We start from the raw sequence: 21,212 nt of genomic DNA, 5'->3' as shown, positions 1-21,212 counted from the left end.
TGGAGCCAGGAAGACGTCTGAGTGCTGAAAGGGTGCCTGTGTGCCTCAATCAGGTTTTTTGTTTGGGCTTTTAATCTGAGTATTTCAGTGTGTGGCACTTCTGATTAGGATGCCACTTCAGTTTACTCCAGTGTCTGAAGTACAAGGGCCTGAATTTTTATCGCAACTTCAGTGTCGGTATGTCTATTAGTTTGATTCTTGCCCTAGAAATTGGTAAATGACTTAAAGATAAAATGGAAAAAATGTAGGCTTGTGTTGTAATGGTCTATACTAGCTTTTGTTACTGAATGTGGTCTTTTAATATGACGGTGGGAAGGACGTCCGTCCGTCCGTGCGTCCGTCTGTGCGTGCGTCCGTCCGTGCGACCGTCCGTCTGTGCGTGCGTCCGTCCGTGCGACCGTCCGTCCGTCCGTGCGTGCGTGCGTGCGTGCGTCCGTCTGTGCGTGAGTCCGTCCATCCGTCCGTCCGTCTGTCTGTCCGTGATTTCGTCCGTCCGTCCGTCTGTCCGTCCATCAGACACAAAGACCTAGGCGCTGCAGAATGGAGAAGCCGTGGAGTGAAGAGACCCAACACTAGTCTCCCAAGTCTTTGAGGTGAAAAAATACGGTAAGTTGTTGTGTAAGGGAAGTTCAATGACAGATCTGAGGCCTTAATCTAAAGCGCTTTGTTTCTGGTTTAGTTTTGCCCAAGTTTGACGTGACCGTAAACGCACTGCAGATCTACAGCGTTGCAGTTATGGGACTGAAAGTTGAGTCTTGTGCCAAGTGAGTGATGCTTTATTTTCTTGTCTTGTGGTTGGTCAGTTCTTTATCTTGTTATGATGATTCCCAGATGTACATATGGCCAACCTGTACCTGGTCAAGCCTTAGTGGAAGTGTGCCGTGATCCATTTCCATACAGTCTGCTTCATAATGTGACCGGACAGTGCCTGACTCAAACCGCAAAGGTGTGTGACTCCTGCCGTACTTCTGAGGATTTTCCTTTTGCCTGTGCTTGACTTTATTGTGTCTTTGTTCTCCTACCAGGTGAATGCCACGGGCTGTGCCTCTCTTACTGTTGATGCGTCAGTGTTTTTCAACACCAAATTTGAAGACCAAACGCAAGACACATTTCTTGTAAATGGGAATGTTACTGAGGAGGGAACAGGTGAGCTATTGGCTGATCTGAACCATGTACTCTTTATCATCTTTACAAGACATGCACTTTAAGCCACAAAGTTGATATTCTTCACTGTTTGTTTGGACTTTCTCACGCAGATGTAATGGTGTCAAAATCTGCAATGGTGTCCTTTACAAACAAAGCTGTATATCTCTTGGAGGGGACTGGCCCAACAAACTGCTGTTGAATCTAACTGGAATACTGTGTGCGTACATCTTAAAAGTATGTAGTAAAATACTCTTTCATGTATTTATTTGTGGTTATATTACGTTGCAGTACTAAAAGTTTGTTTGTTCCTTTGAGGTAGTCCATGCACATGTAAGCTTGATCGTACATTCATTTCAGCATAAAACGCTAAATTAGACTTTGAATGTTACCTTTTGATTATTATGTGGAAATTTTTAATTCGGTTTCATCTGATAATTTATTTAAAGTGAATCTGTATAAACCTAAGGAAACTTACAGTTGCTGGAGTTGTATAATATGTCTTTATCTTCATGCCATTGCATTACTTTTATATTGTTCAGTTATTACTGTTTCTGATTCATTGTGTTTATATTCATTATTGTTAATATTGTTCATTTTTAGAACCACACCCATGCTGATGGATGAATCGAAAGACAACAGTAAAAAACTTTGTGGACATGGACCATGTGATTTATTGTTCTGCCTGAACAATCTGTAGCGGTTGTCACCCAGTTTAAGATCCGCACCTCAACTTTCATACAAAATTTGGTCCTTCGAGCCGGAGCAGACAGCTACTACAGCATTACCATTTCTAGAACAGAAAGACGGGCTACGTCAGTGCCACCAGTGGTTCGACCACGTCGACAAGGTCATCCCACCAAGATACTTAGATGACTTCTATGTTGATTACACAGTGCCACATCAGTTACTTCATTCTGATGAACAGCCTACAAATGGTGCCACTGGATCTGAACCAGGTAAAAGGCCTGCATTTAAAGACTTCACATGTATTGAAAGCGGACCAGAACTAATGAAAAGTATGAGCACTGGATCAAGTGAAAGGAGTTCGTATGTGGAGACATATCAAGATTTGTAGCCATCACCGCCACGGCCAATGCCCCGTACTCTGACTTCTCCAAGGCGAATAATTTATGCAGATCAGAGAGTTCTCTCCTCAAGTCCATATACAGCAGCCACTGAGGGCAGGCCAGTTCTGCCTAGAGATCAAGATGATCCTGCTCAGCCCATGAGAGCACTGCCTGTAGATTCACGAGGTGACCTTCTGCATTCTCATTCTGTCAGTCACAAAGAGATTTATTATCTCACTGACAACCTAGGAGACCTGAAACTACCAAGCTTGGCAACTCTGCTGACTTCAAGTCATCCTTTCTCTTCTTATGAACCAACTCAATCCCAATACAAGCTATCCCATCAAGAATATGCTACATATCCTCAACCTGGTATTAGGCATATAGATAGACCACGTGGTTACTACAACACAGACCACAGAGGCCATAACTATATGTCCACTGACCAAAGAGATCGCAACCAATATCCCGCAGCTGTTGAGTTTATGTCTCAGGACTACAGTCAAGAGACCGCAGCTACGTATGGGACTTATAAAGATCATAGTCTGAACTGCAAAGCCATCCGCAATTTCCCTTCAACTGAACCATATGGTTATCAGCAACCTTATCATGGGATTCCAGCTACACGTCCAGTCTATCAAGATGAGAGACTTACTCCAAGGGATACATTAGCTCACCATGCACATGAGAGACATGCATATGAGAGGCACTCAAACAGCTATGGTCAATCAGCTCCTAATCCTGTAGACAAATCAAGCTTCTTGACCCCATGACAGTACGCAGATTACGCTCAGCCTGAGACATATCAGTCATACCACCCAGTGTGCCCTCCTTCTCTTCCATGTCCTCATGTAGAGCCCACCTACAGAGGTCCTATTCCCACCATTCCTAATTTTTGTAGTAAAGATCCCAGAGAGTTTGCACGACTCAAAATTGCACTGGAGAATTTGCTACCTGCCGAGGCTGCAGAACGTTTCAAGTACCAAATACTCATTGATCATCTGAAACAGGAGAATGCCTTGCTCATTGCAGACTCATACGTCAACAGCAGGTACCCATACACCAACACTATGAGGTCTCTAACTGCACATTATGGTCAACCACATAAACATGCACTACAAAGAATTGCAGAATTGATGGATTGCCCAAAAATCAGGAGTGGTGACACTAAATCTTTTAGAATGTTTGCCCTCCAATTGTGTGCATTAGTTGGAATGCTGGACCAACTTGGAGCTAAAGGATGGACAGAGCTCAAATGTGGGTCACATGTTTCACGTCTCCTTGCCAAATTGCCTCATGATCTTAAAGCAAAATTCAGAAGGTTTGTTAACCCCATTCAGAACCCAGTTCTAACACTGATAGAACTCAGCAATTGGCTCGAATATGAGCTCGGAATACAAGAGGATGAGTCACAGTACGTTAGTAATATAAGCAGAGCCTACTCTCAGCCACAGAGAGAACAGCAAAGGAATTGCAAGCTGGTTCAACGATTTGCTAGTGTCTTGCATGGTGGCGAACAGAGTAAACCAGCAAGTGTTACAGCAGTCAAGAAGGAGAAACCGACAAAGTACTACCCCTTCTGCAACACTGTGCAGCATTACTTCAATCAGTGCGCTAATTTCAAACTGCTGAATCAAGATCAAGTGGAGTCAAATCAGAAGTGCTTTAGGTGTGGCTGTGATCACCAGATCTCACAATGTAATCTTAAAGCCAAATGTGAAAAGAGACCTTTATAAATACTGCATGACTTCAATGCCAAAGGTAAACATGAAACACAAGCTTCAGCAGAAAACGGTTGTCTTGTGAACTCAGAAGTAGAGACTTTGTATATGGACAGACCAACTGCAGGCAGCAAAGTTCTTTTGAAGGTCAGCCGAGTGATCTTGAGAAATGGACCGAAGGAACTTGACACATATGCTATATTGGATGACAGATCAGAGAGGACAATGTTACTGTAAGAAGCAGAACAGCAACTTGATCTTCAAGGACTTCCTGAAGATATAGCCCTCCGTAGTGTGAGACAAGACATACGGGTTGTTCATGGGGCGGCTGTTTCATTCTCAGGACCTTCTGCATTTCAGCCAAACAAATCCTTCACTATTGAAAGAGCCAAAGAACTGAGCCTCGCAAAACACACTTACCCTGTTAAGTTGCTGCTGAAGAAATACAGATATCTACAAGGTAGTGTGTGAAATACAGATATCTACGATATCTCCATTCCCTCATTGCAGCAGGCTCAACCACTTTTACTCATTGGCTCAGATTATCCACATTTAATCACAGCTACAGAGCCAGTACGTCTCAGACCTCCTGGTGGTCCTGCCGCTGTGAAAATCAGACTCGGGTGGACTCTGCAGGGCCCCTCAAAATTCCTTGTCAGTCATCTCTTACCACAACAGTGTCTAACCTCCACTTTGTCAGCAGAAACCGAACTGTTCAACAATGTACAGAAATTGTGGCAAATGGACACACTTCCGTATAGGAGTGAGACACAGCAAGACACAGAAGTGGTGCAAATCCTTGAGGAGAAAACAATCAGGGTGGCAGTCGGAGATATTCAAAGGCATGCAACACCTCTCCTCTGGAAAAGAAATCTTCCACCTTTGCAATCAGCTAAAGAAGCACTAACAGCCCGTTTAAGAAGCACAGAAAAAACGCCTTTTGCAGAACACAGATCTTGCTTCAGTGTATGTTAAAGAAGTGCAGAAACTTGAAAAGGCAGACTATATCTCAAAGCTGACACCAGAGAAGACGGATAAAAGCCGATGGAATCAAGGTCCACAGTTCGTAACTCAGTCAGTTAGTAGTTGGCCCAAACAGCCTCATAATGTTGTAAGCGATGACATCCAAGAACACTGCAGTTATACTTTCTGTGGAGCGATATCCTCCAGTCAAACTGATATGTCAGATATCTCTCGATACAATTCACTTCAAGATCTGAGTAAAGCTACTGCTATTTCCCTTCATGGGGTGGCAGACGAAAGTGAACTCTCTGCTGACTACTATACACAAGCTGAACAGGAACTTTTGAGACGTGCTCAAGTTGAAAGCTTCCCAGAAGAAATAGCCCAACTCCAGTTAGGCAAACCTGTATCTCACTCTAGTCGTCTTCTAACTCTAGCCCCAGAGTATGATCACAAAGCCAAATTAGTCAGAGTAGGTGGACGCCTCCGCAGATGTAAGCACTTGGATTCAGACACTCTACACCCTACTGTCTTAGATCCCGCTCACCCTCTTGTAAAGCTTCTGATTCAACATCACGACAACCTCCTGTTACATACAGGACCTGAGCGCGTGTTTGCAAAACTGAGACCAAAATATTGCATCGTAAGAGGCAGAGAGGCAGTAAAGAGACACCAGCGCAGCTGCTTTGAATGTAAGAAATGGCGAGGGAAGCTAGAAATTCCTATGATGGCAGATTTTCCTCAGTCTAACCTTCGGTTGTTTCGTCCAGCTTTCTAGTCAACGGGCATTGACTGTTTTGGCCCCTTCCAGGTTAAGTTTGGATGCAGATGTGAAAAACGTTGGGGAATACTGTACAAGTGCCTTACTACCAAAGCTGTTCATATTGAACTTCTATTGAGCATTGACACAAACTCCTTTCTCATTTCGTTGAGAAGGTTCATAGCTCGCAGAGGGAAACCACATGAAGTGCTTTCTGATAACGACACAAATTTCAAAGGAGGTATTACAGAACTTCAGAATGCCTTCAATGCACTTCACCCAATCTTGAAAGAGAATCTGGTTTCTCAACAGATTAACTTCCGTCTAAACCCACCAAATGCACCGCATTTTGGTGGATCTTGGGAGAGAGAGGTTTGATCTATCAAGACTGCACTGCGTACCTCTCTCGGTTCTCAATCTGTGCCAGAGGAAGTACTGAACGGTTCTTGTGGAAATAGAGGGAATATTAAACTCCAGATCATTGGGATATGTTTCCTCAGACATAGCAGATATAGACCCAGTGGCACCTAATTCCCTCGTCATGGGACGTCCATCTTTTGGATTACCACAAGTTGTTTATCCGGAATTGGAAATGCTCAGTCGTAGGAGATGGGGCCATAACCAGATTCTAATTGAAAATTTCTGGAGATATTTCATACGGCATTACCTCCCTGACTTGCAATGACGACAAATAGAATTAGACAACCTTCAAATTGGTGAAGTTGTGGTGATTGTGGACTAGCAAGCACCCAGAACCTTAATAGATTGTTTCAAGTTTTTGGTGCAGAAGTTTTTTCAGGGGGTGTGAAATATAATTTTTCAAAAATAAGGAAGATGTGTCTGTTAAATTATTTAACAGGAACTGTGAAGTTGGTAATATGGAAAACCAGGAAAATTCAAGGATTGCAACTTAATAGTATTAATGTTGAAGTGATGTTTATGAAATTAGTGGCTGGTAGACTAAAAATAGAATTTGCATACTATAGTCTTGTAAATAATCAGAAGGGTTTCAGTGGTGTGTTAATGATGCTTTGTGTGTTGCTTACGATGGAAATCTGGTTTTGGAATTTTAATGTGTTTTTTTTATTATTATTATTTTCCATATATACAAATAATGTTAATAGTTTAATATTAAGTGTTATAAATAAAGTTTTGTAAACCTCTCTCTCCTCTGGTGTGCAATCTAAACTTGACCATGTTGTGTAACCATAGCTTGATCTGCTTGAATATTTTAGTCGTCTTGAACACATGATTCCGAAGGATATATTAAAATACCTGTTTGTTTTTTTTTTAAACAAATACAAAATTATTAAAATTCAATAATAATTATCAATCTTTTTTTTTTTTTTTTTTTTTTTTTTTTTTAAATTTTGGATCCGGGGCGATAAAAAAAACATCCGGGGCTGAAGCCCCGAATGCCCATGTCTAACGACTCGCCTGCTTCCCGATAAGGAAATAACAGTCCATTTCATGCAGGGACAAAACCTAGAGTTATAAATGAACATGTAAAACATGTAAAAGCTCCTCTAGAGGATCTTTGCCTTTACTTAAAGGGTTAGTTCACCCAAAAATGAAAATTAAGTTATTAATTACTCACCCCCATGCTGTACCAACCCCGTAAGACCTTCATTCATCTTCGGGAACACAAATGAAGATATTTTTGATTAAATTTGAGAGCGGTCTCACTACCACATAGGCTCCTAGGGACTGACACTTGACGGCCCAGAAAGTCAATGAAGAAATTGATTAAATATTCCATGCGACATAATACATAAAGTCGTTATTTTTGTTTGTTTTTTCGCACAAAAAGTATTCTCGTCGCTTGATAAACTTATAGTTGAGCCACTGTAGTCACATGGAATATTTAAAGGTATAGCGGAGGATTTTCTTTTTCCGGGTGGGTAGTCTATACTATTGGTCCACCTAAGTGTCAATTATTCTGGTGATATGTTTACGTAAGGCCGTCGTACGTGCTCATCCCTATGTAGTTTTCACTTTCAGGTGTATTATGTCAGAGTTACGGTTTCAGCCATTCCTTTTGGCTGAGGGTCGAAAGAGAAAAAAATGTATACGAAGTGTATGATAAGAAGAGAAAGGCCGCAGAATATAGAAACAAGACCAGAGTGATTTTGGGTGAATATCGCTGGCGTGCGCTAAAAGCACAGGTTGGGTTTCTCACTGATGCCGCAGTCACCGCGAAGATTCTTCTAGACAGGTAAAGTTTGTCATGCTATTTGGAGAAATCCATTTAAAATCACTAGTAAAAGTTAATGCAAGCTCCTTAGCAATGCTAGCCTTGGCACAAGTCATGCACCGCATAGACACGGTAAACATCTCAATTTGTCTAAAGTAGCCTTTTGACCAAATGGTAAATGGTATCATGATGAAATATTCTAAAACCTTGTGTGTTCATGTGTTCATATTCTAAAACCTTGTGTGTTTATTATTACACAAATGCAACAAGCTACTTCTCCATTGCAATGTATAAAAATAATGTATTAATGCGTATTAACAATGAGACATATTAGGTTAAGGACCAACGTAATAGCACTGCTTATATGTTGCCATATAACGTAATTGCGATTTGCAAAATAGTTTCCTCAGAACGTATTTCGTGTGATACAGGGTTGATGTCTTGAGTCCTCGGTCACTCAATCGATTAGTATAATAAGTAAATAAAACTAATAAAAATGTTGTCTTTTTTATGAATGTTTTTAAATTAGTTTATAATTTGCAACATAGTTGTGCAAGGCGTAATAGGCGTTCCCTCTAGGGAGCAAGAGTGTTGTGTTTGTGCATGTGCATTTTTTTAAAAAAAATTGGAGAGGGCGGGTCTTCTCTAAAATTCGGAAAGATCCTCCGCTATACCTTTAAACATTTTCTTCATTGACTTTCTGGGCCCTCAAGAGTCATTCCCTTAGGAGCCTATATGTAGCAGTGATCCACCACTCAGGTTTAACCAAAAATATCTTCTTTTGTGTTCCGAAGATGAAGGAAGGTCTTATGGGGTTGGTACAGCATGGGGGTGAGTAATTAATGACTTAATTTTCATTTTTGGGTGAACTAACCCTTTAAGCCACACACCTTCATGTAGATATCAGAACAATTAAAATATTCCATCAATGCATTCTATGGCGCCTTTAACACAACATCATCTAACATTCGGAATGCTTATTTTGTAATGGTTTGTAAATCTTTAACAGAAATGGCCATTTCTCGTGTGGATACAGTTCATATACTTTACATTTATCACTACATCAAGTGTTAATAACTAGAGTCTGACTCAGATCAGTGGAACATTATTAAAGTGTAGTGCAGAATCAAACTAACTCAACGTTTACAGATTCATTCACAAACATCAGTGTCTTTATATTTATTTATTTATTTTATTATTATTGTATTTTGTTTAATGTGTTTATATGTTGCATGGTTTCTCTTTATGCTTTTTATGCTTGCTCTCCTCGGGTTGTCGTGGTGGAGAGCCGTGCATGTTCCGATGAACCCGAGAGCAATGCCGTCTGGCGCTTAAGCTCCTGGTAGGGTCACCCATGGCGGTAAGGTCGAGGGGGAGGTTCCAGACAAAGAGCGACCCAAAGGGAATTACCATCATACCTCAATAGAGAAGGAAAACTCTGTACAGACTCCATCACCACTGCCTTGTGGTTAGCTCCAGGGAAAGCAAAAGGCTAAGGGAGTAAACCCCAACAGAAAGCCAATCTCCATATTATTAGCCCAGGCCTGCACCTGGAGAGGTCACTCCAGCTGCACTGTTTCAGTGCAGAAACAACACGGGGAGCAGCAGTTTACCAGTGATAACTAATGGCTCATTTGGCGTCGAGCTAGAGGCTAGGAGTCACTCCGGATGGTGGGAGGAACCATCGAGTTCCATTGGGTCGTTACGGCCCGCCTTAACCCGGTCAGCCCCGGGCAGTTAGGCACTACCCGGATCCAAATACTGGCACCAGCTTGACCTTTTTGTTACTCGGAGACCCATGGTCAAGCACGTGCTCGTCACCCGCACGTATCACAGTGCTGACTGCGACACGGACCATTCCCTGGTCAGCAGTAAGGTGCGTTTTCAACTTAGACGAGCCCACCGCTCGAAGAAGAAGAGCCGCCCTCACATAAACACGGCAAGAACATCAGTGCCAGAGCTGCGGGAATGTTTCGCCAGGGCCATTGATGAGGCCCTGGAGAACTGCCCTATAGACAGTGTGACAACGTGATGGGAGTACATCTGTGACACCGTGTACAAGGTCGCCTCAGACACTTTTGGGAAAAAGGTGAAAAAGTGTGAAGATTGGTTTGTGTCAGGGATCGAGGTGCTGGAGCCTGTCATCACTGCAAAACGTACCATTCTCCTCAAGCAGAAGAGACAGCCTTCTGCACAAAGAGGATTGCCCAGAAGTGTGCGAACGACTACTGGCTGTAGCTTATGTAGCGATGTCCATACTTCGGCAGACTGTGGTAATATCTGAGCCATGTATGAAGGCATGAAGAAAATGTTTGGTCCATCAAGACTGCTCCCCTGAAATACACTTCCAGCGAGATCATCACAGATCGCTGAAAGCAGTAGGAGAGATGGGTTGAGCACTACCAGGAACTGTACTCAAGAGAGAACATTGTTGCTGACACAGCCATTCGAAATAGCATGCCTCTGCCCATCATGGAGGAGCTTGACTCGCCACCCACCATCGAGGAACTTGGGAAGGCCATCGATTCACTGGCCTGTGGGAAAGTACCAGGCAGTAATTGAATTCCACCAGAGATAATCAAGGCAGTGAAGGGGAGCTCTCTTCTTGGCCATCTTCACAACCTCCTGCTCAAATGCTGGGAAGAAGGGCATCATACCCCAAGACATGCGAGACGCTAAGATCCTGACGCTTTATAAGAACAAGGGCAATCGCAGTGACTGCAATAACTATCGTGGGTTCTCCCTCCTCAGTTTTGTCGGGAAAGCCTTTGCACGTGTCATCCTTAACCGCCTACAACTGTTTGCCTACAACCCTTTTTGCCTACAACCCTTTTTGGCGTGTTCTTCTCCCTGCTCCTGCGCTATACCTTCTGCAACTCTGAAGATGGGATCTTCCTCCATACTAGGAGTGACGGGAACTTTTTCAACCTTGCCCGCCTCAGAGCAAAGACTAAGGTCCGTAGGGCACTCATACGGGAGATGCTGTTTGCAGATGATGCTGCTCTTGCTGCACACACTGAGGGTGCCCTCCGGAGACTTATCACTTTTGGCCTTGCCATCAGTATCAAGAAATCCAAAATAATGGTGCAAGATGTCAACACCACTCCTGAAATCACTATCAGCGACCACACCCTGGAGGTAGTGGAGAATTTCACATACCTTGGCTCCACCATCTGCAGTAACCTATCCTTGGATACTGAGCTCAATATAAGGATAGAGCAGCCACCGCCATTGTGCGACTAACAAAGAGGGCTTGGGATAACACTCTATTGACACTCAAAACAAAACCAAGCATGCGTCTTGAGCACCCTACTCTATGGCAGTGAAGCATGGACTCTATATTCTCGCCAAGAGAAAAACACTGAATGCCTTCCATATGCGCTGCCTCAGACGTCTCCTGAGCATCACCTGGCAGGATCGTATCACAAACATAGCCATCCTGGACCAGGCAGGTATGCCAAGTATGTTCACCATCCTTACACAGAGGCGACTGCGCTGGCTTGGTCACCTGTGCAGGATGGATGACGGTCGTATCCCAAAGGATGTTCTGTACGGGGAGCTTGCCAAAGGAATACGACCATCTGGACAGCAAACCCTGCGCTATAAGGACGCCTGCAAGCGAGACTTGAAAACGTGCAGCATCTGTCCGGCTGATTTGGAAGCAGTGACATCGGACCACGAAAATTGGCGATCCACCATTAAGACTGGTGTCCTTTTATCCGAAGAAAAAAGAGCAATGCAGTGGGAGGAGAAGAGGACTCGCCGGTTTCGTTCAGCCCGTTCCCATTGACATCACCACTGCTTATACCTGTAGCAAGAGCCAGCAGTGCTGTCGCTCCCGTATCGAACTCTACAGTCATAGTAGAGTCTGCAACTAAACCACAGACTGACCTGGGTGCAGATTCTAAACCATTGTCTCTCGAAGACAGAAGGATGCCAACAACCAACTAGAAATACATTTCTACTCGGCTTGACTTGGAATGAAACTGCAAATAAAGATGTAGCGATTTTGTTTTCAGTAGAGAAACTTGCTGTAATATTTTGTCTTTATTTTCCCCTTAAAACATAATCATAATTTGATAAACTTACAGTATGACAACATTTTAATATGATATCACTGTATTAATGGCTATTCACCTTCTCCTCTGTATAACACTTGTGCTTTTGTTAATGGTTGTATATTGTGTAGTGTGGTTTGCTGATTGCTGATGCGGTTGTTTGTGTGTGCATTAACTGTTAATGATGTTTAATGCATCTTTGTTTGGTGTTTCTGGAGTTAATAAAAGAAGCAGAGCAGCTCATAAACACCATCATCTCCTGACGAGCAGCGTCTTCAGTCTTCAGTCTGATTCCCGGTAAGATCATGTCGTCTCATGTGGGAATTATTGTGTTCTTGTGTTTCTGCCTTTACTCAAACGTTAGCACATGTTGTTCAGCTTGTTGACTCGCTAGTGTGCTTGATTATGTGGAGAAGAAACTAAAGAAATAAGGTGGAATTGTTTAAAGCAGGTTTGGAAGTTTTCTTTAAGGTTCTGCCGGATCCAGTTTCCATTTCAGGTTCTTGATATTCATTTGATGATGATCGTAAACTTCATCATCTGTCTTCCCAGGTGTCTTTTCTGGACATACTTAATATATTTAAATGATACTGTACTGAGTGCGTATTAAATGTGTTATTTTGATACAACTTTTAAACTTTTACAATTGTAAGCTATTTGCAATATATTTTCATATATTAAATTGTGCTAAAATGGAACCACTTCTAGTACATTTAGTGTATTTAAGTGTATTTATTTACAGTTCACTTAAAATATACTTTCATATTTCAGCTCATTAGAATTTTTTTATTATAAAGCTGTTTTATTTAGTTTTAAAAATAGTATATTAAAAGTGCAAAAATAATTAAATATAAATGTTAAGACACACTCTGAAATCAAGAACACTTTAATATACTATCTTGTGTACACTGCAAAATAAATACAAAGTAAATTAAAAAGTACAGCAGGATATATAATCTCTTGAACATAAAACATTATAATAAAGATCAGTGAAATGCTATAACAGAGCTATATTTATTAAATAATTGTAGAACATTTCAGTTACACCTGTATTAGTAAAAAGTGCACTATGAATATTACATCACTTAATAAATAAGCATCACAATGTGATTTAGTGCTAAACTAGAGATAAGTTAGGGGTCGCAGGAATGTGTGTTTCATGACAGTGTGTCAGTCATTGTGTGATACTGTAAATATGACTATCCTAGACTACTTGTTCTGAGCAGGTGTTGTCAGTGAACAGGCTGTAAAACTGTTGGCTAATTTACACACACTCGTGATAAACTGATGATAATTATCTGGGAATCATTCTCTAACCGCAGTCAAGTTGTGATTGTTTGTGTCAGTCAAGTTGTGAGTTAGTTGTAAGATTAAAACAGGAGATGATGAGAGACTCAGTGCTTTCCTCTGTGCGGGAACGAAACTATCGGGAGATGTTGTAGCAGAATCACGGGAACTATTCCAGGATAGGCTTTATTTTCATTGGTTGTTGCGTTAAATCTTACCCAGATACGATAGTGCTGTTTTCTGATTGGCTTTTGTGCAGCCCTTTCTTTCTTTGATTGGCTGATCGGGCTCGAGTAAGAACTCCAGGGGAGACGCGCTTGATATGAGATTAAAACTGAGATATTTTAATGAAACGAGAGATTTATTTCCCTCCGATGAACGATTCACCAAATCTGTTCACGTTTCAAAAGGTTAATGTTGATTATGAAACTAGTTTCCTTTAATGAACATTGTGTGTGATTTCAGTCAGTCAGCAACACAGATTTACATTTCTGACAGAAAACAGGCTTGCAGAAAAGCAGAAGAACCAATATTTTAGAGAGATCAGAGTATTTGTGCTTTCTCTCGCCATCATTCATGGGTTTCTTCTTTTACTGAGGATATGAATAAACGCTAGTGAACTTTAAGAGTGAAAGCATCATCAGATATAAAGCATTTTCACATTACTTCAGTCGTCGTAGTTGAGCCCAACCATTAGTGAAAGTTAGACTGGTTTTTCACTCTATCATTGTTGGTTGATCGTGTGTTTAAGGTCATTCCAGTTTCACACGTTGGGTCAAATAGTGTGTGTGTAATCTCAGGCATTTCCTCCGTTAGATCAACAAGCTTTAAGATGTGTGTTTCTCCAGTGTGTGCAGTGAATGAAGAGCTCTTTAAACACGGCAGTGGAAACTTGTGAAACATCTGTCAGTCTGTGTGTTATTCCACAAACTTCTGCTTTGACCTGCAGACCAAACACACACTCCTGTCAGTAACGTAAGTTCTTCAAGATTTATTCCTCCTTTAATAAACCATTGTACACTTGCAGCTGTGCTGGACTGAATATTCACAACAACAGCATTCTTGCTTCTGTCATATTGTTCAAATGGAGGATTTACAAACTTTAATCTGACATTTCACCTATTTCAAGCTTTCTAACATTACACACACTCCTCTAAACAACATGTCAAGCAAACTGAGCAAACTTTCAACAATCACACAGAAAACAACTTATGTGTTATTATTATATATTATTGAGTTATTATTAAAACCATTATTTTCCCTATTGGTTTAATAAAGATAAATATATGATTACAATAGTAAATGAAAGCATGTTTTTAAACTAATGACTGGTTTGTTATTTAGTGCCTGTCAAGATTTCCAGAAACAATGGCAGAACAAAACGCCAGCATCAACGGATCAAGTGAAGATTATAATATCAGCGGATCAGGTGGATTCATTCATTATGATAAAGGGAGTGATCCGATGAGGGATTTTCGCAATAAACTTGATGCTGCAGAACCAATCATTCTCAGGACCATTGCCGGCATTGAGATTGTAGTCATGATCGTAACTCTGTGTGCGTTGTGTGCTCTTCTCAAATCTCAGCGCTCCACTCCAGTGTTTGTTATTCATTTGATTCTGTCAGATCTCATTCAGATCATTTCTAGATTAGCGAGGACATTCGTCTGGTCATTGAAGGTGTATGCTGATCTGTATAATGCATATGATTATAGTTTGATTGCGGGTGTGTATTTTATGGCATGTGTTGCTCTTGAACGATATCTTCTGGTTTCTCATCCTATCTGGTACAGATCTCATCATTCACTGAAAGTCTGCTGTGTTATTTCTGTGATCGTCTGGTTTGTTCCTCTGATCTTTGCAGACTTTAACTTTGATTATCTGTTTAGACCTCTGTCCCAATCGATCGCCTATTTAATCCCCTACCCGATAATCATTCTGTGTTTTATCGGCACTTGTCTCGGTCTTTCACGCGCAATATCTCTTACTTCTGTAAAGCGCAGAAAGATTTTGGCCAGTTTGTTCCTGGTGCTTCTGACTTACACTTTTCTCATTCTCCCCTTCACAATCCTGATCATTATAGTTCAGTTTGCTCACTTTAACTATGATTTGTTTTCTATATTTTGGAGTTTGTCTGAACATCTCCTGTTCCTGAACCCGCTGGCTGACTGTGTCCTGTACATGTTCATCAGGCCTGATGTCGGAGGGTTAATGAAGTCTGTTCACTGCTGTTGTAGAACTGACACACATCAGGATTCGACACACACACGGGACGAACACTCTGGAGTCAGTAGTGCAGCGTTTGCCTGCTGTGTTTCAGTGCTAAAGCCTGCGTCTCATTCACGGACCTGCACTTCAGTTTCAACATCATGAAGTCAATGCCATTCTGTTCACTCACACACCCGTCCTTTCTATGGCATTCAGCTTTATTAGAGACAACTCTTGATTCATCAATTGCTCATAAAACACATGCGGTGAACAGAGTTTTATTAAAGATGTGTTGATGTAGTGTTGATGCTTCTGCTGGCGTTCTGGATCAGCAGGACTTTATCATACGATGGAGAGGAGGGTTGTATAAAGCACGGTTTATTCTCTCTTCATTCCCCCGATAGACTGACAGATCAACAACATCAAGTAGTTTCAGCTCGTAGTCTTGCTTGTGTTCCTAATGCATCTACATTATACTCTTTTACCTAATAACTACTATTCACGCTATTATTCATCTATTACTAATGTATTACTAAGATGATTCACTCAAAAACTAAGTTTATATGAAATATTAACCAGAGCTTGCATGTAAATCTGAAGAGTTATTAGTAATATTGTTGTGTGTTTATAGAAGTGTTTGATATGTCACATATGGAGTCAGAGACTGTCCTGTATTCTCTCTCTTCTACCATTAATATAATAAAGATCTCTCAGTTCTCCTGTGTGTGTTTCTGTCTCTGTGTGTGTGTGTGTGTGTGTGTGTGTGGACAGAGAGAAACATCTATTAGGTGAAAAAAGAGATGGGAAAGCTACCAGCTGTTAGTCACTTAGCTAGCTAACAACTCGCTACCTAATCAGAGCAAACTACCGCCAAAATTATACATCTGAATTTGTTTCTTATTTGTGATTGTGATCCGGTTAGAGAGGACTCAAAAGTGAGAGTGACCATTACAGTTCTTTAATCGAATCAAAAGTCTGACCACAGGTAATCCACACTGAAAGTTCAATAATAATCAGCAACCGAAGAAAGCAGAAGACTGGCAGTATTACGTGAACATAAATCTCCTCTGTGGCAGGACGAAGCGAAGGCTGGTGAAGCAGCGACACTCGTGAATCACGGAGAAACTGTACGTGCTGGACACAGGCGGCGGACACAGAGCAGGTCATCAGCTCCAGCCTTAAGCAGGGAAGGGTCTGAGGATGTACAATGATGAACACAGAGTAATTCCAGCCGTAGAACACACAGGACAGGACTGTAAAAATACTGGACAATGAGTAACTGAGACATTAAACCATCTGACAACAAGACAGGGAAAGAGAGGGATAGAAGAAGCCCAGATAATGAGAGGAGATGGAGAGGAATGAGCAGAATGAAACGAGAAAACAGCTGTTAGTATAGAGAGTGTGTGTGTGTGTGTGTGTGTGTCCAGCAGAGGGAGACGGAGAAGGAGACAAGATCATGACAGTAATAACTGTGGTGATTAAGTGTGTTTCCTATGATTGTCCTCTAGATGGCAGTAGGACCAAGTTAACACTTACCCTGAAATGTAAAAGAGGCACAAAGAAGTTGTACAGAGAACCAAAGTCATGGTGGTTGACTGTTCAGAGAATAAAGAGGCTACATGCCAGTTCAAACATTGATCTGTTCAGAGTGTTAAATCAATAAACACTACATGGTACCAGGAGTGAACTGTTCTGTGTTATAACAGAAATGGATTCTGTCAAACCACCGGAAACTCGGAAACTCACCGGGAGTGTTGATAGCAGCTGGCGGACTTTCAAGCAGCAATCACACTATAGCTACATCCAAGCTGTTGGTCTGGACGGTGAATCGGATTCACGGAAAATAGCGTTGCTCTTGACAGTTGCTGGACCTCAGGCGATTGAAATATACAATACTTTTACGTTTGCAGTCGCTGCAGACAGAGAAAAATATGACGAGGTCATAAAGAAGTTTGACGAGCACTGCTCACCCAAGAAAAAAGAAACCTGTGAAAGGGATGTTTCGCACACGCATTCAATCTCAGGGAGAAAGTTTTGACTCATTCTTGACTGATTTGAAGCTAAACGCAAAAACATGCAACTTCGGAGCCTTGGCTGAATCAATGATCAGAGATCAAATTGTTTTGGGCATTGATGACAAGAAAATAAGAGAAAGATTACTCAGAGAAACGGAGCTGACATTTGTGCTGTCTAGATTTGTCATGCGAGTGAGCTTGCTCATTCTAGAACTTTTGCCGATAAAGGCTCCACGGGTGCTGACTGTCCAGTAGTTGGCGCTGTTACTCATAGAGTCAAAAAGCTGTACCATAGACATGCACAAACTCATTCTGCTGTAAAAGATGTGGCTCAAAGCATCAGCCCAAACAATGCCCAGCATATGGGAAGCAATGTGCAAAATTCAAAGGCATGAACCACTTCGCCAAGCAGTGCTTTTCAAAGAATAAAACAAAGCAATCAACATTTGTGCATGTTGTGGATGAAGCAGAATTGTCAGACACTTTCTTTGTGGGCATGATCATAGTATTCAGAATAAACACGAAGAGAATGAAAGAAATGACACTGATGTGAACTGTGTATCTGAAGACAAATGGATTGTGTCGCTACAAGTCAATGTGCCGCTTAAAATATATCATGAAATATAGATCCATTTCCTTGGAGGTGAGGGGTTGGCCTTCTAAAGCTCTTGGTGTCATCTTGGAGATGTGATGCAAAATGGAGGGCTTGTTCGGACAGTTTGGTCATAGATATTTTGTTCTCTAAGCTGAAATAAATACTCTTACATAAAAAAGGTAAATATTAATTCTTTTTTTTATTATTATTTATTGATATCCAATATTTTGTAAAACCATTGTTGTATTAAACAGTAAAGTAATGTAGAAAAAAACAACAACATTGGGACATCTCTCCATTGTTTTAGATTGTCATTAGTTTGGGTCAAAATGACCAATTTCACAGTTTAACATAACTAAAACACACTGAAACATTTTCTTTTAAGAATGACACTTGACGTCATACTTGACATATAAAGATAAAAAAGTTGACCCTGTTGTCCTGAATAGCAATGCAACAAACCTCAACCAAATTCATGTACAGAGTGCAGATTAAGCTAGACAATTTGATACATATATTCTACAGCTATTGTGCGAAAAATAATCAATATACTGTCAAAAAACATTTTTGTACCATAACAGTTTGTTGCATCACAGTAAATGGAATGAACTATTAAGAACAAAACACAAATTAACATAGTTTTGAGTGCCTAGTTGGTGATGGGAGTACAATAGCGTAACTGTTGAATGAGACACACACACACACACATCTCTCCAGTCCAGATGGTACTATGGCTGTAAAACAAAAACAAAATATTAATATTAATTTGGAAAAGGATCTTGCTGAGGTCCTTTAAATAGCATTGAACATGTATCCCAAGAAATGAACTTACATTTACATTTAATTTATTCATTTAGCTAAAGATTTTATCCAAAGTGAAATACAATTGCTATATCAGGCATGTGATTGGCTAAGGAAAAAAAAAAAACAACAACAAAAAAAAACCAGGAAAATCTACTGAAAAAAAAAAAAAAAACCTAGTAGACAGGAGTGGCCATTTCTTTGGAGTTGTGCAAAATGTATAAGATTTCAACAGAAATAGACAGTATGAGTAACAAAGGAGTTTGTGTAATGACCTTTAAATCTTCCAAGGATTCTGGAAGTCACTCAGGTCCGACAGGAATCGAAGCAGTTTTGGTGGAATGTTGTACTGTTTTGTGCCCTATTTTTCTGCTTTAGACCCCCGTTCCGGATTGATACCCAGCAGGCTCCTGTGGCAACACAAATGTATCATGTCACTTTGGTATGGCATTGCAAAACTAAGAATACTATAAAATTGACAAAGAAGTTTGTCAAAACATACCTCTGGATAAATTCCAGAGTCAGGGCTGCTTCCTTGGGGTACATAATATTCAGCACATAGAAGAGGCTGAACACATAGCTGACAGCAACCAGAGAACAACTGATGATGTGGTTTACTGTGACTTCATCGACTGATATTTTGTATCTTCCTTCATCTTCAAAAAATGTAAATAACAACAATATTTTTTTAATCAATGAAACAAATATACAGCACTTCCAAATATTTAAGAGCAGACATGAATATCCTTACCCATAACTATGATGCATGGGGAGCTTGGCAGTTCTGCTAAAGCATCCTGTGAGAGGTAAAGACACAGACATATCTGAATCACAAAATTGTGTTTTTCGGTGAAATTTCCCAGCAATGCTCAGGACTCTGTATTGGCAGTGGTAACATTGGTATCAGTGGGTCACTACCTTCGCTTCCTACTAAACAAAATACCAATAAAATTATTAGTTATTTATGCTGTGTGCTTACTTCTTCGCTTAGTAGCAACACCTTTGGCTCCTCCCCAAAGTACTCCATCAGGCCCTGAAGGAGATTTATTGGATCTTTAGTAACTCCTTTGATTCCCTTGCTCAAAAGAAACTCACTGATGGTCTTGCCCTTCTCCTCAATTTGGTTGAGAAGTTTGGTTTGGACAGAAAATCCCAGCAGTTTCTCTGCGTGGTCAAGCAGACAGGTAGTTTCAAACAGGTATGGCCATTCTTCCATCAGTTTGATTACATTTTCTTCAGTATTCAGAGTGATGCGCTGGGCGCCGTATGTTTCAGCCATTAATTTCTTGATGTCGCTCTCAGGTAAAACATTTTTTAAAAGGCGTCTTGCAGCTTTTTCTTTTTTTCCTCATAGTTGTCAAAGTCATTTGGGCACTCGGGTTGCCACTGACGACAGCCGTAACGGTCAGATGATTTGAATTTCTTCTTTGGTCTCCGTTCATTGGATGTGTTGAAAGCATATTGTCGCCTGATGTTCTCAACTCGATTCTCCATTTGCATAACAAGGGAGGCAAAACCTTGACCCACTACATGTGTGCCACATTTATCCAAAAATGAATCAGGGTATCTCTCAATCAGCTGTTGTGCAACTTTTTTCAGCTTGCTTCTGCCTGGTCTGGTGTCCTTAGCCATCAAGTCTTCCATGATGATCCTGATCATGTGTCTTCTATCTTTTGGTAGTGGCCTCTTTTTCTCCTTCAATGCATTCATCATTGCAACTGGAAACTTCTGCCATGGGATTTGAAACATCTCTGGATCCGTCACAGTTGGCATCTCCGTTAGGTCCTTGGTTACACTACAAAGGTCGGGAGTACAGGACACATCCAAGGTGCTCTGAGACACTAGGGGGGAAAAACTATTAAAGTGAACTGCAAAAGGTAAACAACAGCAAACAAAATGTCACTTGTGAGTAGGGCTGGGCGATTAATTAAATTTTAAAATTGTATTTTCAATCACGATTATGAATACAAGATAATTGTAGCTTTTTTTGTTTTCAGTTAAATTATATTTAAATATCTAGGAAATCCACTGTTAAAAAAGTTAAATGAATTTATGTTTAAAATTAGTGTATTGTTCAATGTCTGATCAAGCCCATAACATACCAGAGGAAAATGCACTGATCAGCCGCCTGGACTGTATAGTTGTTAAAACCCCATCCAAGTTTGCTGCACTTAATATTGTGCAGTCTTCCAGATTTGTGACTCCAAGATCTGTCAACTTTGTGATAGTAGCTTCCAGTTGCTCTTCTTTCAGTGAATGCAGTGTGCTTCTGATCATCTCCCTTACAGACTCCATGGTGGACTGTGTTTAAGAGCAACCAGCAGTCTGCCACCTCTGCTATAGTGTCTGAGTGGGAAGTAATCAAGAAGCTCATCAAGTCCTTTGCAAATAAAA

The 21,212-nt window shown here is 40.9% G+C and overlaps 1 protein-coding gene across 1 annotated transcript; it reads left to right on the top strand.

The window, feature by feature from the left end:
* The first annotated feature begins 10,778 nt into the window (after positions 1–10,778).
* LOC148964936 (uncharacterized) lies at positions 10,779–16,078 on the top strand. The gene is made up of 3 exons (XM_089127594.1): positions 10,779–12,206; positions 14,045–14,171; positions 14,541–16,078. Exon 3 carries the CDS (start codon positions 14,565–14,567, stop codon positions 15,567–15,569), a length of 1,005 nt encoding a protein of 334 aa, XP_088983720.1. The 5' UTR covers positions 10,779–12,206; positions 14,045–14,171; positions 14,541–14,564; the 3' UTR covers positions 15,570–16,078.
* The last annotated feature ends 5,134 nt before the right edge of the window (positions 16,079–21,212 follow it).

This window comes from Pimephales promelas, chromosome 25 (genome assembly GCF_988280905.1).
Source record: "Pimephales promelas chromosome 25, fPimPro1.hap1.1, whole genome shotgun sequence".
In the NCBI taxonomy this organism is placed as follows: domain Eukaryota; kingdom Metazoa; phylum Chordata; class Actinopteri; order Cypriniformes; family Leuciscidae; genus Pimephales; species Pimephales promelas.
This window is presented reverse-complemented; position numbering and strand designations above follow the sequence as displayed.

What these genes read in the sequence shown, in the direction of transcription:
- LOC148964936 (XM_089127594.1), top strand. Translation starts at nt 14,565, where the DNA reads ATGGCAGAACAAAACGCCAGCATCAACGGATCAAGTGAAGATTATAAT.